The sequence below is a fragment of the Giraffa tippelskirchi genome, chromosome 6 (genome assembly GCF_054371585.1).
Source record: "Giraffa tippelskirchi isolate mGirTip1 chromosome 6, T2T-mGirTip1v1.2.pri, whole genome shotgun sequence".
Taxonomy (NCBI): Eukaryota; Metazoa; Chordata; class Mammalia; order Artiodactyla; family Giraffidae; genus Giraffa; species Giraffa tippelskirchi.
The window spans coordinates 152484511-152510052 of NC_137280.1; the positions used below are offsets into that span (position 1 = coordinate 152484511).

The window sequence follows — 25542 nt, forward strand, 5'->3', positions numbered from 1 at the left end:
CTAAAGTTATTCTGTTCTTTCATCCAGAAAAAAGTTTCAAAAAAGAAAAATTCAAATTCAGAGATGTACGAAAGACAAAAGTTAAAAGCATTTCAGTGATAGAAAAGGGCTGAAATTTTAGCATACAAAACTTTAGTGTACTGTAACCCTCTTTACTGCTCATTTTTTTAACCTTTTTTAAAATCTAAAAATTTTCTAAAAAATCTGCTTTTGGAATGTAATGTATAAGCATTTAAATTTGCCTGTCCACTCTTCTTATTGTATTTAAATGTTAATTCATAAGATTGGGACATAGTCCAAAATTCATATAAATGAAAACCTGTTGGCACAGATTAATAAAAATAATTACAACCAGGTCTGGACAGAGATAAAGATTTGACAAACTGAAGCAAGATGTATCTAATCTCTTAAGTGCTCTAAATTCTAATGAAGTTCTTCAGATTTTAGAAGTTGTCCCATAGAGGAGATTAACTTGATGTATGCTGGTTTGTCTTATGAGTCAAGACAAATCACAGAGTAAAATAATAAATGTAAAGTCTAGGGAATAAAGTTCTAATGTAATGATTATGAAAGAAGAGCTCAGTTCATTCTTTCTCTACAATATTACATTTTGCAGGTACTTTGTGAGTATATATAGCAATAGATAACTAAATGGGTCAGCTACCTTGATATATGTTAAATGACACCAGGAAAGTAGTTCCTATTACTAAAATTGATTGGATTCCATTATGTTTTAATGTCTTCCTAATTTAAAGCTCTAAAACATGTAATACATCTTGTCAGGTGCTCCTGACATACTGATACCTGTTGTACATGGAACAACCCCATACTATTAATCACCTAGCCAACGTATCATTTCTGATTTTATAAAATTTTATAAAATTTCAAACAGAATATGTTTCACCTCTCTAGCCTAAAAATGTTTTGATTATTTTAACCAAACTTTCACCATTTTATAGAACACACAATATTGATTATGAGAAATTTTCCATTGCCTGTTCCCCTGGAAGGTAGCAGAGCCACAGATGATCTAAAACAGAGTGTTAAAGCTCTTTTAATGTTAACCCAAATCACTGGTATTTGACTTGGGATGCATTTTGTTTTTTAACCTCTTCACAACTGCATTTTTCTTAGACTGATACAAAATTATTTGTGGCTGAGAAGCTTGTCAAGTGTCAGGACTAAGGGAGTTTGGAATTGCAAGTGGGAAATAAAATGACAGATAATTTAAAGTATGCTTATCAACCCATCATCAGTAGCTCTCTATGAACTGTATACAGGAGGCTGCTGTCTCTTCAATGGATTTTGACCAGCCACCAAGGTTTCCAGCAAAGTAAGGAAGGATGCTAGCAGAAATCTGGTTAAAGTAAGATACCTGTTTCAAGAAAACACAGTGAAACAAAACAATATTTTAATTTCTTATTCATTGGAGCTTTTTCAAGCAAGGATCTCAATCTTGTTGGTGTAGGGGAGGCTATGACCCCAATCCCTTGGAAATAGATCTGAAAGGATGACCTGAGGATTCCCTGGTGGGTGTGGGTGGACACACATTACAGAATTACAGTTTATTTAGTAAATCCAGGTAAATGGTTTCTTTGTATCTGTAGGAGAAAATTAATGTGCACGTTTCATCGAACTTACGGTACATGAACTGCTGTCAGTAGCATGGATGAGAAATCCAGCACATACGACTTCACTTCTGACATACTGTGGAGAAGGTGGGACTGATGGCAGAATAACCGACCTCACAGCCACCACGTAAGTGGAACTGAAAGATAAAAGGACATTTTCTAAGTTCTTGAGAGAAATGAAGAACAGTGAATGAAATAGTAAATGGTGAAGAAAAGTAAATTCCTACAGTTAATGCAACTCGTTTATATAGTAGAAGTAAAACTGTGAAGACCCAGATATTTTACGTGAGTGATATGCATAGAAAACATTCTATATGGCTACATTCAAGTATAGGAAATAGTAATAAGGGCCATAGATATTTTCTGCCTAAAAATTACGTATGCTTTGCATAACTCTGCAGAGCTGTAGTCAGACTCCAAACTTGTGTGTGTGTATGCTCTAATGGGTTGTTATTTCAGTCTCCTCCACTTTTTTATTGGAAAAAAATAATACCATTATATTAAAGAACCTTCAAACAATAGGAACGCTGTACATTAGAAAATAGAAGTCATCCTTCAGTCTACCCTAGCCACAGTATATTCCTATCCTAGAGATGACCACCAATAAAATTAACATTTTATTGTGACCCTCCAGATCTTTTTATAAATAAATAACATTTATGTAAGCAAATGGATATATTCAGATTTTTACATAAATATAATCATTTTACAAATATTAGTCTATAATTTGATTTTTCATGTAGTGATAAATCTTTAGAGGTGTTTCCTGTATGAATACCTCTATAACTACTTCATCCTTTTTAATGCTGGTATAGTATTCTGGTATAGTATGGTTCTACTATAATTTATAAGATAGAGCTTCAGTTTATTTTTAATATCTTTTGCCACAGTAGATGATAATACACTGAACATCTATGTGCATTAATTCCATGTGGGAGGGATTTTTCTATAGGCCAGTTTTGACATCAGAAATAATGCTGACCAGTTCCAGAGGCAGACCATAACCACCCTGGCAGCTTCCATTTCTTATCCCTCTGAACACTTACTCTTGGGACCCTTCCCCTTAGAACCTATTCTCTGAGAAGTCCAGTGTCCACGGAGAAGCCTTGAACAGACACACTGATCGAAAGCTAGCCATTTTGGGCGCATAGCACTGTAGAGCCTTTGTAAATTCTGAACCAAAACCAACTCCTAGTGTTTTATTTGGCTCTTATTGCATTTTTACCAGTAATAGAATGCTTCAAAGATTGGCTAAATATCAGTTTTACACATGTATAGAATAAAAGGAAAGGGAACTGCTTTAGGAGTCTTATATGATGCTTTGCACGTGGCTGGCACTTAATAGTTTTTTTTTTAATAAGTAAAGCCTCATCTAGAAAAAATTTATATGAACATCATTCAAGACAAGAAATGCTTATTCCATTGACTTCCTTATTTTTGTATCAACTTTTTCTTTCTACTTTATGCTATAAGACCTTGCTATACCACTTGAGTTACAAATACTCACCCATCTTCAAGTGGCCTTCTTCGTGAAACAAGTACTACCAAGTCTTTGGGTTTGTCATTATTCACCATAGGACAAGTGATATAATATATCTGATCATCTTCACTTACGCAGTCTATGACTTCACAGGACCTATGTAAGCAGAACAGTGACAGAAAGTCTACACTTTTCTACCTGGTAGAATAAGGCATGCCTTTCTTTTGTTTGTTTGTGTAACTTCATTATTGGTGTCTATATTCACCCTTCTGTTCACATAACCAACTCCCCAAAGTCAGCATCATTTTTTAAAGTCTATCTTTAGAGTTCTTTGGCCAGGAGGAATAATTCTGCCTGTGATGAAGAGAACACTGGCCATCTGACTCTAAGGTCACTGCCTTCAACAGTGCCTGCAGAGAAAGGCACTTTTCTTTTTTCCAGAAAATTATTTTTCTCTAGGATCAAGTAGTATTTTTAAGACTAGCAAACTTTATGGACAATCCTTTGTGGACTCTGAGGTAAAGGAATATGGTATATTGGGAAAGAGCACTAAGCCTGGAGTCAAACAACTTGCCTTTGAGTCCCAGAGTAGCTATGTTGTGTTAGGCAAGTCACTTTTTTTCATCCATAAAATGTAGATAATAATACCTATGGTGTATTGTATAGGTAATATGTAGATAATAATACCTATGGGCTTAGGATGAAATGAAAATACCTAGCACAGTACCTGAATCAGATAGATGCAGAAAAAAAGTTAATGGAATTAGAATTCATTCACTCATTCCTCTGTTCACTCACCTGGAATGTCAGGTGAAGTAGAAAATAGTGGAGAGAAACATTTGAAAAGAGCAGCAAAGGTTAGGCATTATTCTTGCTGAAAGCTTTGTACTTATATCTACAAATACTGATGCAAGAAAATTGTGAAGTGTTTCCTCTTCTCATGAAGTGTTTACTAATGATAACATTAACCAAGATGCATCCTTCTGGCATCTATGTAAATATAAAACATGAGCCTAGAGTTGTTTCACTTTAGTGGTATTAGATTGTCTATTATGGGCTGTTAATCATAGTAAGATTTGGACATTTAAGAGATGAAATTCTACCTCATCCAAATTAGGAAGTAAATGGTATTAATAATGCTGAATATAATAGGAAGCCCATCTTACCAGTTCTTTCCTTAAAGCAAGGTGTCCCTGAGGCCTGAGCCCTGCAACCCAGGAGCTGGAACTCCTTGGAGAAGGGAGGGTCACCCTGACAGAACAGTTGACCAGGTGCACAGCCATGCATTCGAGAAAAGGAAGGAGAGTGGAGAAGGTTGGACTAGGGATGTGGGAGACAGGAAGTTAACAGAAGAGATGTAGGCTGGCAGCAGTGGGTCCTGACCAGACAGGGAGGGCAGGAAGGCGTCTGCTCACACAGCTGCTTCTCCCAGCTTCTCACTAGGGAGTGTTGTTCCACAGAAAAAGAAGGGCTACCAAGTGAAGATCAAGAGTGGGAAGTACAATTTGATAATCACTTCCTCAGGAGTAATGAGACTATGTCTTAAAGTACAAGAGTGTGGAAATTCAGAGCCTGACAGACCTGGGTTCCAAATGAGGTCCCATTGTTTTACTGCCTGTGTAATCTTGGCGAGTCTTGGGACCTCTCTCTTGTTGAATGGGAATAATATCAACCTTGAAGAGTTACTGATAGGATTACAATAGATGTGGGTAAAGCATGTCGAGTCAATATAGATGAAAACTAGATGATTAGAATGATTTTCGTGCCTTTCCAATAGCTCCTGATACTGTGCTATAGCAAATACTCTTCAGTTAAAACAATGGGTCATACACTGGGCAGCGGAGATAGACTGCAGTGTAGAGGTCATTTTTTATATGATGTCAAGGTTGAATGAGAAAGTATTTTAAATTTATTCTTACATGCAGTGGGGGTCCCACAAAGGTCGCTTGGTAAAGTTGGATAAGAGATGATAAGCCAAGTGTGCTGGTCTTTTCACATGCTTTTCAACCCAAACAGATAAAATATCATGTTCTTCCAGAGTATATATTTTTATCTAAAATAAAATAATCAAAAAAAAAAAGTTACAAAAGAAAAATTGATGTTTTTACATTAAGACCACAGCAGGATTACATAAGCTAAGGCATCTTGGCACCTAGATAATTATGAAGCCAATAATGGTAACTTCACTTTCAATATTTGGATGTCTAGAACTCAGACTAGGATGCTATACTCCTGTGTCATCTAAACATTGTGCTACTTGAGGGTAGGTTATTTAATTATTGTGCAGTAGTTTTTCTCATGAAAAATAAAGAGGTTTATCTCTTTCCCTCTTTATCTCTTCGTGATATTTCCTTGCCTCTATTCAGGAACAACAAAAAATATCACCAGACTGCTAGGCAGGTCAGCACTTCCTTTCCCCATAAGACCTTGGAGCCAAGGCTGCAGCCTAACATTCCCAGGATGTCAGGTGTGCCTTCATTTGGGCTGAGGGGATCCAGGAAGTATGCCAACACCTCTAGATCCATCTCAACCTCTCAACAGGACTGCTGAACCATATTGTTCCTTCAGCACAAAGCATTCTTTTTTGTGTGTGAATCAAAAGGGTCACAAGGTTAGTTCCTGAGTGTCTAGTGCTTACTATTCCTTAGAGAAGAGAAAGCTTGTCTTGGGGATCCATTAAACTTACACTTAAATATTAATGTACCCCTTGTTACTCTGAACTTTGCTTCTACTGTGTTTTCATCAATAATCAGAGATATATATTCAGTTAAGAGCACATTTCTATCCTGCCCATTTACTCCATCTCTTTCAGGGTGCTCTGAAGATAGTGTTGAAATTTGCCATCTTATAATTATTCCCATGGCAACAAGCAATGAGAAGACAAACAAACATAGGGTTAAGACTTCACTGCAGGAACCAAGCAGATGGAAAAATCAGGCTGTGAGGGAGAAAACCTTTATTTAAACATAAATATCTTTAAGAAGAGAATGAAAAAATGAGAAACTGACTAAAAGCAGCTTAGAAAGGTAAGAAATAGCTATTTGCTTATCCCATTTTACCTCGCCAGTTGACCTCTGCAACCAAGCCTGTCTTTAAAATTGAGCCTGCAAAAGAGGGCATGCTGTAGGCTGTGGGCACTTATCAAACAGAAAGAAAACCATGAATGTAGCTCTTAAGTCGAAGGCTGAGACCCAGCCCAGCCTAGACCTACCTTTGGCCCCCTGTACTGCAGAAGTAGCAGGAGGTTCATTGATCCTGGTGTCCGTGTGGCTCTTAGCCAGCCTGTTGGGGCTCTGCAGTCTCAGAGAAGTAAGAGTAGGTGGCCAGAGTGAATTCAACCACCTCAGTCAGATTCTGACCTTGGGGCAACCGTGGTCAACCTTGGTGAAACCAGGGTTGATTGGGATATAACAGTGGGCTGAGTACTTTTTAAGGGTTGAATTGTGCCCCATCTCCCATTCATATGTTAAAGTCCTAACCCCCTAGTAGCCCAGAATGTGACCTTATTTGGAAATAGGGTCATTGCAGGTGTAATAAGTTAAATGAGGTTCTACTGCAGTAGTATGGGCCCCGAGTCCAGTATGAATGGTGCCCTTATATAAAGGGGCAGTGTGGGTGCATACATGTACACACACACTGGGAGAATCCCATATGAAGATGAAGGCAGAGGTCAAGTGATGCATCGACTACCCAAGGAATGCTGAAGATTGCAGCAGAACGCCACGCCGGAAGCTAGGGGAGAGACCTGCAATAGATCTCGCTCACTCCCCACAGAAGGAACCAGCATGACCGACACCTTGATTGCAGACTTCTAGCTCCCATAACCGTGAGACACCCATTCTGGTACTGTTTTGGCAGCCTGAGGAAACTATCACTGAACTTCTCCAGGAAGCTGCTCCCCAGGTTGCAGACACATGCTGCTGCTTCCTGTCCTGGAGACATAACAAACTTCACACTAAATAGCCATCATTAAATTCTGCCTTACAGAGCTCACTAGACTTAGCCAGTGTCAACTACAGTATTGGATGAATGGATGGTATTTTGATCCTTTCCCCAAAGGTAAAAGTAGCAGAAAGTCCTTAACATTCTGCTGTCAGAGACAATGACATTGATGCAGACAAGGAAAGGCAGCGGTTGGTGTTGGTTCTCTTTAAACTCTACTATTTTAGGAAAGCCAACTTTTGCCTAGTGAAAAAATTCTCCAAGAAAATGAGTTCCATTTCATGCTCAGAAGAATACAGGTTACATTCCATTTATCATCTCAAATGTTTTATCATTTGAGAGTGAATTTCAATTCTATGAAATTTTATTCTGTGAAATGAAGCTTAAAGTAGGTTCAAAATCTGCTGGAGCCTGGTAACGTTTTATTAATGATATATTTTTTCATTCTAATAAGATTCTGTTTAATTAGTTTAGATCTTATACAAATAGCACAAGTGGAAATAGCTCAATTTTAGAGTTTTATACTATCTGTTGACAGATATGTTATTGAGACTGTATTGTGGGAAGGAGGACAAAACTGGTTTTATAGAGGTATGGGGAGAGGGTAGAGTCCTTGGAGGTCAATTACCCATTGACTAAGGGGAGGGGACATATCAGGTGCAGCTCTGGAACCAGTCACTCCCCAGCTTCAATGAGAATAGATGTCCTCTGGTCTGTTTCCTATGGGTTTTGTCCTTTGTCAAGGGTTCTTGTCATTCTGGCTTCCTGTCCTCTCTCAGCTACTGCCTAAATAAAAAGCTACTCCTATCAGGCCAATCTCTCACCCATGCTAATTTCCACCAAGATGTGGCTCAAGCTACTCACTGCCTAAAAAGCCTCTTTTACCCCTCCAGCAATTTATCCTTATACTGTCTTCAAGGAGGAAAGAATCGACTCCCCTCCAAAGTTGTCTTTAAACAACGATCTTCCCTGACTTTGAATTGCCTAAGAGCTGACCTTTGTAGTTTAAATACTAAATCTCACTGTTGTTTATAAACCACCTTAAAATTATTCTTCAGCTATGGTATGTGTATGTGTGATGCTTTCAAGATAGTCTAAGTACTTTTAAGATATTTTCAAAATAGACTATTAATACAAGCTTTAAGATGAGGGCTCATCTTTCACTCCTTGTATTAGTGCTATTATTAATTCCAACACTATACCTTGAAAATGAAATATGGATTAAAACAGTAAGTACTGGCCAATTTTCATTACGAATACCAGAAATTTTAGACTTTTGCCATCTATCAAAATTTATATCAAAATAAGTATAGATTTTTAAAACCTGAAATAAGTATAATTCTTAATAGTTGTGAAAATTTTTTCAGCTAAAAGGTGACAGAAAAAAATAAATGAGCTATATTTTGAAATTAAAAACATGATGGGTAAAAATAGTTAAAAGCATAAAAGCTTTAAAAAGTGGGAGAGAAGAGGATAACCCGAAAAAGAAAAAAAATTAGATTTTTATCATAAATATAATCTGAAAAAAAGGAGAGCTTCAAATTCAACAGAGATAAGAATGTTTCTTTAGTTATACAACGTTCTCTAGTAAGTAACTGTACAGAAAGTTAAGAATTAATTATTGGTGGCTCTCCTTAGACACTTGCAAATGCACATTTATTTGTTTAGGTTGTTGGGTTTTGGTCCAAACTCCAAAAGAATTGAAGTTTTAATTTATATGACTTCACTAAGTATGTTCTCATCCTTCATTCCAGACATGAGTTTGTCTTTTACTATGCTGCTCAGTGAGTGCTCAGATGCCAGCAATGATGTAAGAAGCAGATTTCATGTTAATAAAAGAAAACAAGGTTTTGAGGCACCTTTTATAAAGGATAAATGGAAGCAAGTAACTTTGTTATGTTAAACTTGTGTGCATCACTGAACCAAGCATAGATGGAAACCTAACTGGATCCAAAGAAAATAAGGAAGACCCTGAAAGGATTCAGAAGTGAGCACCAAGACAGAGTAAAAGCAAACAACCAAAGCTAAAACGTGTGGAGGAGGTCAAAGTCAGAGTTGAAAACAATGAAGTAGTATCTGAATTTGCTTCTAGTTTAGGGTGAGTGACCATATAATTTATTCAAACTGTAACACTTGGGCATGGTTAATAATTATGATGGGACAACCAGGACTGTCCCAGGAAAACCAGAACATGTGGTAATCCTGTTTTAGCGGCTACTGTTTCAATGATGATGAAAAACAGTATGCACTAAAACGTGAGCATAGACAAAGTGTGGGCATTATTGAACATCTCCTGAATGCCAGTTAGTGCTAGGTTCTGCGACTATAGTGATGAACAAAATGGTCCTTAAAGAGCTTATAATATGTTTAGTGTGGGCATCAGCTTCAAAGGGTCACCTGATATAACTCTGAAGTAGATGAAATTCAAATGATATACATTTATTTAAATTTGATGATATGTAAAAGCATTGTAAAAGGTGCTGAGATACAGAAAAGTCAAAGCTGCTTTCTTAAGATGTTTGTAATCTAGTTAAGGGAAAAGACCATTTGTAAAATTACTATGTAAGACAAATATCAATTCAGTGTGGCTATGGAGTAAGTCTCATGAGATAATGCATAATTAATTGACAAGTTAATCATAAAGAAGTAATTGTTAAAGGAGTTCCTAAAGTGATAATTTCCTTCAGTAGGAGATGATTGGCTTGATGGAGAAGCATTTGTCCCACGTCTTGAAGACTAGGTAGGACTGGGGTAGATAGAGAAGAGAAGGAGAAAGAGATGGAATATGAGAACTAAGCTCGGAGGTAGGAATGTGTAGGGTGACTAGAAGCCCCTAGATCAGCCCAGGTGGGGGAATAGAGACAGTGTTAGAAAGATACTTGACTCTTAAATTTTCCCCAAAGAATTTTCCCCTTTTTAAAAATTGAAATATAGTTCATTTATAATATTCTGTTAGTTTCAGATACATAACATAGTGACTTAATATTTTTACAGATTATACTCCTGTATATATGACTATATATGAATATATCTATAAGCACATATTTATACACTACATACCCAGTAGTTGAATTGCTGAATGATATGGTTGTTCTGCAGTATTTTCAGTTTCCTGAGGAACTTCTATATTGTTTTCCATAGTGGTTGTACCAGTCTACGTTTCCACAAACAGTGTAATAGGGTTCCCTTTTCTCCACATCTTCACCAATATTTATTTGTGGTCTTTTTGATGATAGGCATTCTGACAGGTGTAAAGTGATAACTCATTGTGGTTTTGATTTGTATGTCTCTGATGATTAGGATTGTTGAACATCTTTTTATGTGCCTGTTAGCCATCTGTATGTCTTTGGAAAAATATCTATTTCAGGTCTTCGCCAACTTTTTAACTGGGTTGTTTGGTTTTCTTATATTGAGTTATATGAGCTGTTTATGTATTTTGGAGGTTAACCCCATATAGGTTATATCATTTGCAAATATTTTCTTCCATTCAGCTCATTTTAATGTATTTTCTGCTAGGAGTTTTATGATTTCCACTCTTAGGTCTTTAATCTGTTTTCAGTTTACTTTTACATATGGTTTGAGAAGATGTTTTAATTTCATCCTTTTACTATAGTTGCACAGCTTTCCTAGTGCCACTTATTGAAGAGACTTTTGCAATTGTATCTTCTTGCCCTCTTGTCATAAATTAATTGACCATGAATGCATGGGTTTATTTGGGGGCTCACTATTTTGTCCCATTGTTATATGTGTCTGTTTTTGTGCCAGTACCGTACTGTTTTGATTACTGTAGCTTTGTAATGTATTCTGAAAGCAGGGTGTATGATGCCTCCAACTTTGTTCTTTTTTTTCTCAGGATTGGTTTGGCTATTTGGGGTCTTTTGTGGTTCCATACAAATTTTAGGATTATTTGTTCTAGTTCTCTGAAAAACATGATGGGTATTTAGGTAGAGTTTGTATTAAATCTGCAGATTATTTTGATAGTATGGTCATTTTAACAATATTAATTCTTCCAATCCATGAACACTGTGTTTTTCCATTTCTTTATATCAATTTTTTCAGTGTTTTATAGTTTTCAGAGACTATGTTTTTCACTTGTTTAAGTTGATTTCTAGGTATTTTTTTCTTTGTTATGTGACTTTAATGGGTTGTTTTCTTGATTTTTCATTCTGATAGTTCATTATTTGTGTACAGCAAAGAAACAGATTTCTGTATATTAGTCTTGTATCCTTCAACTTTTCCTGAATTCATTTATTAGTTCCAATAGTTACTTTGTTGGAGACCTTAGGGTTTTCTTTATATAGTATCATGTTGTCTGAAACAAGAGATAGTTTTACTTCTTCCCTTCCAATTTGAATGTCTTTTATTTCTTTTTCTTATCTGATTGCTATAGCTAGAATTTCCAATACTATATTAAATAAAGGGTGTCTTATTCCTGAATTCAGAGGAAAAGCTTTCACCTTTTTATTATTGAGTATGATATTAGCTTTAATTTTATCATATATGATCTTTATTATATTGAAATATGTTCCTTTCACATCAATTTGGATGAGAGTTATTATCATGAATGGATGTTGAATTTTGTCAGATGTTTTTTGTGCATTTATTGAGATGATCATATGATTTTTATCCTTCCTGTTGTTGATGTGGTATATATCACATTGACTCATTTGTAAATATTAAACCATTTTTGTATCCCTGAAATAAATCCCATTTAATCCTGGTGTATGATCCCTTTTTTTTTTATTTTTGGATTCAGCTTGCTAATATTTTGTTGAGGATTTTTGCATTTATATTAATCAGAAATACTGGCCTGTAATTTTCTCTTTTTTTGTAGTGCCTTGGTCTGATTTTGGTGTCAGGGTAACAATAGCCTTATAGAATGAATTTGGGAGTGTTCCCTTCAATTTATTTTGAGAATGCTAGGTATTATCTCTTTTTTGCATGTTTGATAGAATTCCCTGCGACACATTCCAGTCCTGAACTTTTATTTGCCTTAGCTGAGAACTGCAGTGGAGCAGAGCCCTGGGAAGTTTCAGTCTGCATCCTTTGCCTTGTTCCCAGGAATAAGGAAGCATTGATTCCTTTAAGAGTAGAGTCTAGGTTTCTTATACAGCCCTCCTGTTAGTCCCACTGGTTTTAAAACCAGCTAAGGGTACTCCTTCTCCTGGGGTCAGAACTCAGGGTTGGGGTGTCCTCTCCTAGCGATGAAGGTCCTGACCTGATGGCGTTTTTTCTCTTCCTACCTGACTCTGTGTGGATCTTTCTTTCTAGCCATAGTTGTTTATAAGCGTCTTCCTGCCACTCTCCAGTTTGTTTTCAGTGTTGTGAATTGCTCCACATATAGATGTGTTTTTGATGTGTTCATAGGGTGACTCAGTGTCCTTGTACTCTGCCATCTTGATCTCCATTTTTTACCTTCTTGAAAGCAGCATTAGAAGTAGCAGAACAACCTCTACCATGACAACTTTCATTCATGATGGGCAGTGAGTTGTATGTATCCCTGAATACCTCCTACCTTTTCCACAGCACTGGTAACCTCCCATCCACTTTTGGCTGCCAGGCTTTTGAGAGCCTCCACATTGCCATTACTCAAGGATACCTAAAGTATAAATAATTGAAAAGCTGTGAGTTCAGTGCACATATATGTGATCAAATATTTTCTGCTTAGAAAATGGATACTGTTAGAGCCAAAGTGATGATGTTGAAGTCAGAACTAAGTTATAGGAACATAATTTCTGTCTCAGACTCTTAATTCAGAATTCAGATAGGTCATGTGAGTCCTATATGCTTAGGAAATTAGTATCATATCAATTGGTATCCTAAGTAAAGACAAGAATACCCTTCAGTGTGACTAGTAATCAATGTGTAATAAGTAAATTTGGATTTCCCTCTACATTTCATGGTCAAAATGTTAAAATGACTAATACTTTTTTGTTGAGAAGGCGTGTCATTCAGCACAGACCATGATGAGACACTAGATCTCAATGTCCTATGTTGCTTGAATGCATTTGATGCAGATCAACCAGAGTCTGTAACTCAGTAACTATGTAGATAATTCAAACAAGGCAGTGAAACAGCTGGCTGATGACTAGTTACTCATAGATTGGTTTTGTTTCATTGTGAGATGACAGGTTGCTCTAATTCACCTCTACATCTAACCTGTGTAGGCACAACATGAGTCAGTTAAATGAGGGGGTTCCCGTTTTTGTAATGAAGCGATTTTTACATGAAGTACTTCAGATCATAAAACTGTCACCTGGTTGCCAATATCCCAATGTATGCAAAGTGGAACTTCTTCTTTGTGGGAAATGACATATTTTCTGGAAAAAATGAAAATATTAAATAATAGCTTTCTTCTCTGTATCTAGCACATAGCAATAACTGTGACACTTTCTTCAAGTGAAATCAGCAGTTACAAAAAGCTGCCTTTACTGGTGGAACAATCAGGAAGAACAGTTTTCATCACAGTAGCATCCACAGTCAAAAAACATCAAAACTTCTCTTTATATTATGTGGGAATAGAGACCCAGAGAGGGCTCTTTGCTATGTAATTTGTCAGATAAGAGTCCATAAAATCTTACACCTGAGTCCCTTACCTGCCTAGGCGAATTCTCTTGCGTGCGAGAGCTCCACGATACCGTCGAAAATCATCCTTAAATAAATTTTTTTAAAAAAGTAAAATCAGTACATTCTTAATATTTCTGTGCTACAATCCTTAAGTCTCTCTCTCCTAAGTCAGTTGAAAAGGCTAACTGGGACAAGTAGTCTCTACATGAACTATCTTCAGGTCAGAGTTGGCAGTAAGGCGGCTTATTCCACAGGACTTAATTCCGATGAATGTAGAGCAGCATAGAGAACTGGATATAAAGTGGGAAAAGAGAGTCAGAAATGAGACATGGAAGACATATGCTTCCAACAGCAGCATGTGGCTGAATAGATGTGAGGTCTTCAGGGCCTTCGCCATTTAAATAAAAGACCAGAGTGATTTGGAAAAAGAGGAAAAGGATCATTTTACTTTGTGAGGCAAAAAAGAAAGAAAAGCAAAGGGAAATGGACATGGAGGTTGTTGCCAGTGCAGGAAAAAATTGGGTGGAGCTCTGTACCACAGCTTTGCCCAGAATAAGTGGTCTGATTACTGAACTGCACGTGCTAATAACTGACCTTTGACGTGGGTTTGATTCTGGGAAATGTGATCAGTTCTTCCTTATCATCAACAGCATTATAAATGAGAAAAGCACTGTTGATGTGACGGCCCCGGCTCTCAGACCACTCCTGGCAGTCAAAGGCCTCCACACGCACTCCAACTTCAACACTGCAGAAGGGCAAGAAGAGCAAGAAGGGTAGTGGGCAGAGAGCCTGAGCATGCTAGGCCACCCCCGCCCACCACCCCACCAGCTCCTCCAGGCAAGGAAGAGAAGGAGGACCCTGTGTTGTTGTGTCTTTGTTGTCTGCTAATCTATGCACCTGTTAACATCCATTTCATCAAGTCGATTGATCTTATGTACAAGCTCCTGGGAGCATGTCTGCTTTACTTTCCCACTTTAAGTAGTAAAAAAAGGCCAGTGGAACCTTATATACATTCATGAATAAATTTTGGCAGTGGAGGGGTGGGGTGTTAAATTATGCCAAAGTCAAGTTTTCTCTCCTAAAACAATAGTGTTATAATTTAAAAACATCAAACACTGAAGTTGGATAGGAACTACAGATGTTCTTTTTTACATTTAAAAAGAAAAAAATTCCAAGGTAAATCTTTTCTTTGTATGTCAAGAATAATAAAAATAACTGAGAAGTGTTTTGGACTTCATGGTAATAAATGACAAATCTATTATGAATTGGTTGACCATATGGGACCCTTTTGAGAGTGAAAGGAAGAATTAATGATTATGATATGCACAAACCAAGACCATCCTGGATCAAGTGGGAAATACAGTCACCCTTATTCAGTTCAGTTCAGTTCAGTCGCTCAGTCATGTCCAACTCTTTGCAACCCCATGAACCGCAGCACGCCAGGCCTCCCCGTCCATCACCGACTCCAAGAGTCCACCCAAACCCATGTCCATCGAGTCAATGGTGCCATCCAACCATCTCATCCTCTGTCATCCCCTTCTCCTCCTGCCCCCAATCCTTCCCAGCATCAGGGTCTTTTCCAATGAGTCAACTCTTCGCATGAGGTGGCCAAAGTATTGGAGTTTCAGCTTCAACATCAGTCCTTCCAATGAACACCCAGGACTGATCTCCTTTAGGATGGACTGATCTCCTTTAGGATGAGACAAAAACTGACTTATCATAACTTAGTGTAAGGAGGCCTCAGTGGAACAGAGGATTAATATGTATGTGTACAGATTTTGAACATGAAATTTCAAAAAAAATTAGAAGGAATGTGGTTATTTTAAAGTATTCCCTATACTCACCTCCAGGTTGAGATAAAACAAAGAACATTGCTAATGTGCAAGTTTGAATTTGTTTTATAGCAGTCTAAGAGCACCAGACATGCTTTACCAGGTGTCAAATGTGTTGTTGACAATGGCATTGAAGACAAGACGGTCTCCAACTGTAGATGGTCCCCGGAACTTAAACATGTCCACAGACTTCAGAATAGGATGCGCTCGACACAGGCGGCTGATGAAACAAAGGGAAGGAGAGAGAGGGAAGAAAGTGATCATTCTCCAAAATATTTTCAGGAGCTACTGCTTTGCTTAATGGATGCAATAGACCTGTGTTCGGGGTGCTTTCTAATGAACATCTCTTTTAGCTCAAGAGGGTAATAAATAACTGGATTGTGTGTGTCGAGAGTGGTCCTGTAACATTACCTGCAAATATTTTAGGAAATACCATGTCCCAGTCTGTGGGTGGCTTTCCCAAGATGCTGGTGCTTCTGCTCTTGCAGTGACAGTCCTGCTCTTGTTTTGTGCCCTATGGAAGTATCTCCAAAAAACAAACAACTGTCTTTTGTTCTGATTTCAGGGTTTTATTCCTTCTGGTAGCTCAGGACTACAGTCACAGGAAGCTGTGACTCCCAGGTTGGCGTGGGAAACAGTGAAGAGAACCTCAGCTGATGCCATTCACATGAGTTCCTTGGCTTCTCTGTTACCTAAATTCACCCACATGTCAAAGACCAATTTTTCTTCCCCACAAAAAAGTTACCTGCATTGCTGCAGAAAGCCTGAAAGACTACAAGGTACACATTTTACAGTTTTTTGGTGTGCGAAGTTTTGAAAATCTGTAAAGAAAATTTAATCTCAGAAAGTTACTTCCATAATTGTCTACATTTTAGATTCCCACTGTGGTCATTCAGTTACTCTAAAGAATTCTGCCAACAATAAGTGAACAGATTCTGCCATAGTTAACTACACTGTAAGCCTTTATAGTAGAACAGGCTTAAATGCTTTATTGTCATTAAGAATGATAATGTCATTTTAAAAACAAGCTCTTATATTTGTGCACAACTTTAGGATAACCACAGGTTTCTAATTATAGTCATAACTATAGACATATTAATAAATAAAATTCTTTTAATTTTGGGAAAATAAAACCTTAAAAATTTTCAGTGGTTACAAAAATTGTCAGAAGGGCAGATCCTGTTCAAATGCATTTTCAGAGACTACAGTGTTCTTTAAAGCTGTCCAATTACATACATGGCTCCATTAAGAATGAAATTTCCCTTTTTGAAACTTAGCAGCATTTAAAAGTACTTTTCCAAGTTCTTCCCTCTTTCTCATTGTATTTTTCAATTAATCCTTTGGCTGTAATGACTCTAACCAGCACCTTCAGAGGTCAGACCTAATTGTGAACCACCTTTTAAAAAGTTTGTATCTTGACAGTTTTTAAGTGTAATGGCTGTCTTCTATTTCTGTTTTCCATCTACTTTGTCATAACTAACTTTACATGAGTTGCAAGATCAACAATGTCACAAGATCAACAGTCATAATTCAGAATAACTGTAAGAACTCTCATTTCATTTTTATTTTTGAACCAAGAATTTAAACTTTAACCATCAGGAAAGGACAAAATAATTCTCAGGTGAACAGGAAAATGACTGATCATTTTCTCAGTTTGATAAAAGGCAACATTGTTCTCTACTTGTTCTCTTGACTCATACAGTAGCCAGCCTCAGACCCTTCTACCCTCTCCTGACTAGTCTCAAGATCACAAACCAAAAGTTAAAACCAAGAACCTTGCAGAAATAGTAGCCACCGTCTCCATCCAAGCCATAATCTGGCCACCGAATGTATTTCCATGATGGTTTGCATGGGGTGGGAGGACAAGTTCAATACTCTGAACAGAGGTGCCCTTTGTGGAAACGGTTCCTTCCTTTTCATCACAAATGGGATCTGAAAGATAGACATAAACAAAAATGGTAGAGTTAAATGCAGAACCTGAGGCTATAACCTTTCCTTCAACTCATGAGATTTTTAGAAAAATTAAATTATTTTCAGTTTTTCTAAAAGTTAAATATTATTAAATAATAATACTTAGTTAAAAATTAAATATTATTACCCAAGACTTAAAACTCCCGAGGAAATGAATAGGTTTTATATAACAGTGAATTGGGTAAGACAACAGATCAGAAAGGGCATTTTAGAGATTGTATTCCAACCTATTTTATAAGTCAACCAGAATTTTGATCAAAAGAATAAGTAAGTTTAAATTTGAGTTGCTTCAGGTGGAGAAGGGGCAGATTAGAGCAGGTTAGGGCAGAAAGAAATTTGGGGATTGATGGATATGTTATGGTCTTGATTGTGGTGATGGTTTCTTGAGAGTATGCATGTCTCAAGACCTATCAAGTATAACTTTAAATATGGGCCATTTATAGTATGTTAATAAAGTTAATGACAAGGATTTGAGCCTTAGGGGCTATGGACACTGAGAATCTGGAACAGTTTGCTGCACTATAAACTTCAGAATGGGAATATGGCCTCCCCTGGTGACGCTTTGTAATGAAAGCAGTCACAAACAGAAAAGACACAATACATTGTTCTTCTTAGTGTCTTTATGCTTCTTTTGAATCATATCTGCTTCATTTACTGACAAATTGGTTTTTCCTCTCAACAATGGAGAAATCATTTACTTTGGCTGCAAAGCAGTAAAATGTATTCAGTTATACTTCCTGCATCATTAAGTGAATCACCAGCTAGGCTTAAATCTCACGTGCTGTTGTTGAGGAGGTGGGCGAGGAATTACAAATCAGGGATACCATGCTGGTTGTACTCTCGGAGGCAGAGCTGAGCTGGCAGTATGAGAACACAGATATGCCCAGCTGTTGCTGGTAACTGGGAATGGATCCCTTCTTGGCATATTTACATATAAGTCAGCAGAGAAGTGTGGTTACAGAGATTTTCATTCCATTTCCTAATGTAAATTTTATATTTTTAATTAACTGCCTTTTTCTTTTACTTTTTTCCCCTGCATTTCACTGATCATTTCAGTCCCGTCCTTAAAAACACGCAGTGACTTCCCCTTGAGTATTGGAAAAGGCTGAATCATTCTTATGGCCCCCAAGCCCTTCCTTTCTTATCTGGCCTATGCCTACCTCTCCAGCCCCAGCTAGTCTGATTGCCAGTAGCACCCCTTCTTCCCCCATCACATCTTCTCTTAATCTCTCTCTCCCTCCGTTCCAGCCACTCCAGCATTTTTCAGCTCCTATAACTAAAATGCCATCTCCAGCATCGGGGCATTTGTACATGGTCTCTCTCTGTCAGTAGCAGTTCCACTGGCCACCACCACCTTCTTCCATTTGCTCCTATTCTGTTTTGTCCCATCTTAGTTACCACTTCCTCAGGAAAGCCTTCTCTGACCTCCACAGCTGACTCCACTGTTATGAGCTCCTACTTGTACCTTTCTTTCACAGTCACAATTTTATGTTTATTTGTGTGATCTTTGATTATCTGACTCCCTAGATCCTGAGCTCCTTTGGGTAAGGACTGATTTTTTAAAATCCTAATAGAATTCTAGAATGTAGGTGCTCAGTCAGTATTTATTGAATGAATGAATGGATGGATGGATGAATAAACTTAACTTTGCTGATTTATTCCACATTCATAGTCCTTACTATCAACAGGATATTTTTAGGCAACAAAATGATTGTACTGATTCATACTTCTGTTTTTTATAGTATTTTCACCAGCTCCTCATTTTCACTTAATTAGTATTGTAGACTCTTCAGTTTTTCCAGTTTTGTGGGTGTGATATAGTGTCTCATGGTGGTAATAGTTTGCATTTCCCTGATTAATAATGAGGTTCAAAATCTTTTCATATGTATATTAAACTTTCATGTTACCTTTAATAAAATGTCTATGTTGTTTGCTTCAAATGTTACTTCTCTCCCATTCTTTTTCTCCTCTCTTTGTGGAACTTTGATTAGATGCTTGTTAGACTTCTTACTCCATTCTCTCTGTCTCCTAATCTCTCTTGTATAGTTTTCATTTCCTTGTCTATCCATCTGCATTCTAGGTAACTCCTTCAGATTTACTTTCCAGTTTACTATCTTAGATGCTGTTTCATTATTAAGTTTTAAATTTTAATTATTATATATTCTTTTTGTATAGAAATTCTTTTTGCTTCTTCATCTAATGTTCTAGGTCATTTTCTTGTTCCTACATATTACTTTTGATACTCTTTTATTTCTTAAAATATATTAACCTTCTTACTTCAGATTCTTTATGTGGTAAATTCTATTTCTTTAGTCTTCATTGCAGGCTTCATTCTGTTGTCTGGTGCTTTTCTGAATTCAGGTGACTTACTTTTGTCTTATGATTCTTGTCTAAGAGCTCACATTCCTTGGATCTCTCTATCTGTGGGAGTTCTTGAGGACTGGGCTTAAAGTCGTGTCTGCAAAGAGGATTTGCATTTGTGGCTGCAGATAACCCGTGGGTACTTAACACAGTATGAATTCACGCTAGGTTTTACTTGGTCTGTTTCAAGCCAAACAAATTATGTGAATTCTGACACCAAATATGCTTAAGAATGCGGTTGTGATTGAATCCTCAAAGAGAAGTGTTTTTCCATTCCACATAGGGCTAAGTGGAAAGCATGCCGACCAGAGCTCTCGGAGGCATGGCTTTTCCAGGTGACCCACTGAGGGTATCATTTTGGAGGTGTTTCAGCTCCAGGTCTGGTTCCCTGATCCAGCCTCCCAGTTGACTATGCCTCCTGAGCCCGTGCAGGCCCCTTAAAACACAGCTCAGGGTCTACCAACTACAGGGTCCTCCTTAGCAAATGCCAGCTTTGTGTCTCCTTACACTGCTGCATTTGTGTTTCTGATCATTTGTGGACTTGAAGCCTCTTTCTTAGTTTTCTGCCTGCTGAGATGTGTTTGTAAATATTTTATCCAGAAATTTTAGATTTTTTTCAGACTGCGAGTCCACCACAATTGCTGTAATCAGAATTGGATTGCTTCCTAAAGGAATCCTTAAAAAGCATATGAAATCTTAAATTCCTTCCAACTTCTGTCTTTTTTAAGTACTGATTTTGCTAGATAATTTTTTATAAACATCCCAAACTAGTACTGATTGAGATTTTTTTAAGGTTAATTTCTCTTACTCAAATGGTACTTTTTTGGTTCAAAATAAATTAATATAAATTATCTGTACAATATATAGCTAAATTAAAAAAAAAAGAAAGGTGTGTAATTGTTTGAATATTGTGTTACCAAGATAAAATAAAAAAATAAGAGAATATCTTATATTGTGAGAGACATTGTAAAGTCTCAGATATAAGACAACTCCTTTTCTGATGGATAACTAAAGAAAAATCTACTTGATTCCTATGAAGACATACATGGCATACACTTGGATACACAGAGCTGTGTACTAGGGCAGGTCACATGTGTATAAGCATCATCTAGGAAATGTATGCAGGAATGTATTGAGTATAAGGGACTTTGGTACAGAAGTATGCCTATGTGGAGGTAATTGCCAATCGTTGGGGAAATGGGGGCTCTCCCACGTTTAGACTAGAGACCAGTCTAGGCTCAGAGTTCTGGCTGTGAACCCATGTTAAGGACAGTAAACAAACCTTATCCTTTCCACAGGTTTCCAGCTGGGACATACTCATCTGGAAGTCAATTTCAGTTCTTGTACCTTGGATGTTCATTAAGTATTTTGTCATTCCTCTTGGACAATTTTACATTTATCCTGCATTTTTTTGGTCAGAAACTTTGACCTGAATTGAGGTTATTCTGTCTTTGGTTTTCTGTCTCACTACCAGAAAGGATCAGGACAGTGGCAGAATGCACATTCTTTTCAAGTGCACATGGAACCTCCTCCAGGATATGATCACAATCATATAATTAAAGTTCCTGTAAATAGATTTACTAACCATCAAACTTGCCACTTTCCTTCATCAAGTTTTTAAAGGTATCTTCATGTTGTAATCGAACTTTCCTTCTCTCAGAAGCCAGATTGTGTTCCACATGATCTTGTTCAGTTAGAAGTGTGACTGGTTTTAATTGAATCTAGAAAAAGAAAAACATTTATCTTTCATTGCCTTGTTTAATTATAAAAGCACAACATGAACTTTGCAAAAACAAATAATATGCCACATTATTTTCTAACTCAAAGTAAATAGAGCATTTATGGATATGTACATTTAATGTACATATAATGGATATGTACATTTTATTTTGTCTTAATTTTTTTCTTAAAATATTTTTAAACTAAAAAAATCAATATAGGCTTCATAATTTGTTCATATAATATGTGCCTTTAAAAAGTTTTCCAAATATTAATTTTCCCTGATTAAAAAAATTTTCAACAGAATTACAAAATAAAATACTCTTCAAATTAATGAATGAGGAGATGGACTTTGATTCCACTAAATTCTTATCAAGAAATGTTTTCTACCTTTGAAAAATTGAGATATCAGAGAGAGAGAAGAAAGATATTCTAGAGAAAGCTGTCATGATATTCCCTATTTGGAAATTTCATCACATGATGGGAACATTATCTAATAAGCAAACTGAAAGAATCAGTATATCAGAATAAAGCTCCAGCTGACCTCCAGAAACCTGGAAATGTGATGCAACAGAAGCAAGGGCTCAAGTTCCTCCAGAAATGCCTGAGTGCTGTCCTGTGTATGAGTCACCTTGCAGCTGGACTGGGAGAGCTCCATGCTTATTTACAGGCCATGTAAAGGCTGACCCTTGACCAAGATAACGATGAAATAGCTAGTGATTTCTAATACATGGTTAAAGTCAAACTCCCCTGGATGACCTCATCTAACTTGTTTAGGAGTGTACCAACTAATAGCTTATACTGGTTTAACTAATTACATAGCTTTATTTTAATTGTGTGAACAGTGGGGTGCAAAAGACCACCTGGTAAACTAATGTTTTGGCTTTCCAATCTGCAGATGAAGTGTATTTTGTGTGCTGAAGAGATCCCTAAGAGCTTTGGCTGGAAGTCTTGAACCTCTCGGATGTTTGCTGTGCTTTCTTTCTCCTGCTGTGCCATTTTCTTTAGCTTCAGTAAGGCCTTGCACAAGCGTACCCTATGGAGTCTTGGGAAGCGTTCTATGATCTGGCCTGTGTCATTATTGAACTAAACTGAGTTAATCATTGCACATCTCATCCTGGAATGAACTCACTTGGGACAGAGACCCAGGTAGCCCTGTCGGTTCAAACCACTGAATTTTTTCATGGCTCTCTTAATGGTGTGCTACTGAGTAAGAATGTTGTCAGCTAGAAAATACAATAAAGGTTATCCGAGCTAACCAATTAAGGCAGCACTTAGGGCACTTGCTTTCTCAGAAGCACTGTTGGAAAACAGATCTTTAGGCTCAGCGGAGACTGGACTGAAGTTGGCTGTTCTATTCTTATTCCATGAGTCCCTGAAGCTGGAGGGGGATGATGATGGGCTTCGTTTTCTCCTCCATGTGAAGGAATGATTTGGGGAGGTGGATTCCTTTCTGTCAATTGCTGTTAGATATAGGAACTCTGCAACCACCCCCATATTCTCTCATTCACAAAAGTTTGGAGATTCAGAGAGGATTCCAGGAAAAACAGAATGTTTGACAAGATCTGTTTCAGTGTCCCAATGATTTTAGTGAACCTAGGATCCCTAGGATGCTTTGTCAAAGTACAGATTCCAAACTCCTATACCAGTGATTCTAATTCAATAGGTCTGAGATACAGCCCAGAAACCTGCATTTTTATAATACAGTAAGTGATATGAACTTCAATTTGAAAAAACAATGGCCCCAGGCATTGGGGGTTTGCTTTGTGGCCTATTTTATATCGGACAGAGAGTGGAAGAAGTGTCCCAGTATACAGAACTGCAGAGACACCTGCCACCCAGGCAGCACCGTGGCCTAACTAGGCCCTGGCCCATCTGTGTGCCTCCTGGCCCAGGTGAGGAGTTGCTGGTGACTGTGGCTCTGTCATCACTTCAGGAAAAACTTTGCTTTGTCCCAGCTGGCTCTTCCATGTGAGGAAGACTTTTGCAGAGTGAATAGTACTTGTGGAGCTAGGCGAAGCCACTGTGCCCACTTCTAAAGCGATCCTTCAAGTGAAAGATTTGAGTTCTAAATTGAATTATTACATTTTAAAATCCTTATACTAAGTGTGGATCCTCCCCTAGGTATCCTGGCTCTAAAAAGAAAATCCAAGAAATTATAGTAAGTCTGCAGTAGACAAAGGACAAGCTGCTCTGGGCCAACGCCAGGCAAGCCCACTGGAATACCCACATCAGGCCAACATATTTCTATTAAGGGTGTTTTTACACCATATGGCCTGCAGCTTATTTTCAAACTTCAGTAACTCAGCAACTTTGACATTATTCCTTTAGGTTTGAAAAAGTGATTGGACCATAATGCACAATTGCTAGCTAAAATGCGCTTGCTTTAAAAAATATTTTAACTCAATTTTGAGTTATATAACCACAAAAGAACCAAACCAGTAAGCAATATTTTTGGGAAACTGATATGACCTTCAGACCATTTAAAACACAATGTTTTTTTCCTCTTTCACAAACTGGCTACATCTCTCATTTTTTCTAAGGTAGTTAATACTGTGATATCATTGCATAAGTATTGATGACAGTTACAATAAGTATTGGTGAATAACAAATCTTGGGAAAGTGTATTCCTGGTAAGAAAGAAATGTCCCTTATCTGTAACAATTCTGATGCTGGTAATTCTGTTAATGAGTCCCTGAATTATATGCTAGATACTTTTCAGACAGAAATTTACCTTTTCTTTTCCAACTGGTTTGGCTACAAAGGTAGAGAAAGCCACACTAACAAGTTTCTCAGTGCCAGTGAGCATGTCCTCTACTGTAACCTTGATGCTGATCTGAAGTGGAAAGAAAAATAAAAAATTTTCAGTCATCCAAACAACACATGAGACTGCGGCATTCAAAATTCATTTATGCACTTCACCATTGTTTTGTTTTTTGAATAAAAGCAGTAATTTTATTTACTTTTAGTCATTACTGTCCTCTCCATGATTTTCTATTAATTTCAAAACAAAAATCTCTTCTCTGATTGTATAAAAATATATATTTACCATGGAAAATTTTGTTAAGTATAAAAATAAATGATAAAAATGGAATCTGACTATCAAGAGTAAATATTATCATTAATCCCTTCACCCAGATTAATAATTACTAAACTTTATATAAATTTTCTTCCAATGTTATATACATATATATGAAATGTGTCTATATGTATATATATGTGTATGTATATGTATCTGTATACACACAAAAGATTATCATACTGTATTTACAGTTTCATATTATAACTTACAATTTCTGGGCATTTATTAAACATTTTCAAATCCTATTATTACTAAATGTGCTTTTGAAAATAAGATAGTAACAAATGCCTTATAGCCCATCAGAGTGGTGTGCCACAACTATTTTTAATCTTCAGTCTCAGTTTTATAACCAAGTTGACATAGATAGAATGTTATTTATAGTCATGTTATTTGCAGCTTTGTTTCCTCTTTCAGGAGTTTTCTTTTTCAGGATTAGCAAGAATTGGCTAAGACACTTTATGGTGATAGCATAGTGGACTGGATTTCCCATATGAAGAACTATGAAGCTCAGGTCCTTATCATGATCACACTCTGCAGAAGTGTAGGTAAACTTGGGAACATAGCCCAGAGAAATAATACTATCTTCTTGAAATAGTGGGCAACCTCACCCATCTTAGTTCAGCACTGTGTTATCAATGATAGTATCTGTTTCTTCATCTTCACCAGGTACATCATGTACAGAAATAAACATCAGTCAGTGAGTCACTTAACTTATGAAACCAAATTAGTATTTGCATGGTAAATGTAAATTAACTAGATGGTGATTAACCAGATTTAAACCATCCATTCTCAACTCCCAACAACTCTCACCCACATAACTTTCTACTTTCAGAGAAATAGGCAAATGAAAAATAGACAACTAACAGTAAAAAGAAAGCAACAATTTTGGAGAGTTAAAGCAAGTTCTGAACCTTGTCTTCTATTAGAATAGTTAATTTAATTATGTGACCAAATGTC

The 25542-nt window shown here is 37.0% G+C and overlaps 2 protein-coding genes across 13 annotated transcripts in view; one reads left to right on the forward strand and one right to left on the reverse strand.

Annotated features, from left to right (window-relative positions):
• ZCCHC9 (zinc finger CCHC-type containing 9) overlaps nt 1–25542 on the forward strand; it is a 59567-nt gene that overhangs the window by 17114 nt on the left and 16911 nt on the right. For 2 of the 11 annotated variants that reach the window (XR_014057532.1, XR_014057536.1), the window contains 4 exons: nt 1608–1758; nt 14271–14457; nt 16018–16231; nt 22402–22652. The gene's annotated coding sequence lies outside the window, so the exon portion shown is untranslated. Of the gene's footprint in view, nt 1–1607; nt 1759–5923; nt 6138–8807; nt 9152–14270; nt 14458–16017; nt 16232–22401; nt 24464–25542 lie in introns of those variants that run through there. The other 9 variants (XR_014057530.1, XR_014057529.1, XR_014057533.1 and 6 more) reach the window with 7 other exon arrangements.
• The window catches only part of ACOT12 (acyl-CoA thioesterase 12), a 40028-nt gene continuing 14576 nt past the window's right edge, over nt 91–25542 (reverse strand). For both annotated transcript variants that reach the window (XM_081503826.1, XM_081503827.1), the window contains 12 exons: nt 24238–24339; nt 21370–21505; nt 17228–17384; nt 15553–15672; nt 14215–14365; nt 13650–13705; nt 13310–13373; nt 12569–12652; nt 5031–5164; nt 3139–3267; nt 1642–1768; nt 91–1375 (listed from right to left, as the gene is read on the reverse strand). In XM_081503826.1, the coding sequence (XP_081359952.1) occupies nt 1253–1375; nt 1642–1768; nt 3139–3267; nt 5031–5164; nt 12569–12652; nt 13310–13373; nt 13650–13705; nt 14215–14365; nt 15553–15672; nt 17228–17384; nt 21370–21505; nt 24238–24339 (1383 nt within the window). In that variant the 3' untranslated portion in view covers nt 91–1252. The remainder of the gene's footprint in view (nt 1376–1641; nt 1769–3138; nt 3268–5030; nt 5165–12568; nt 12653–13309; nt 13374–13649; nt 13706–14214; nt 14366–15552; nt 15673–17227; nt 17385–21369; nt 21506–24237; nt 24340–25542) is intronic.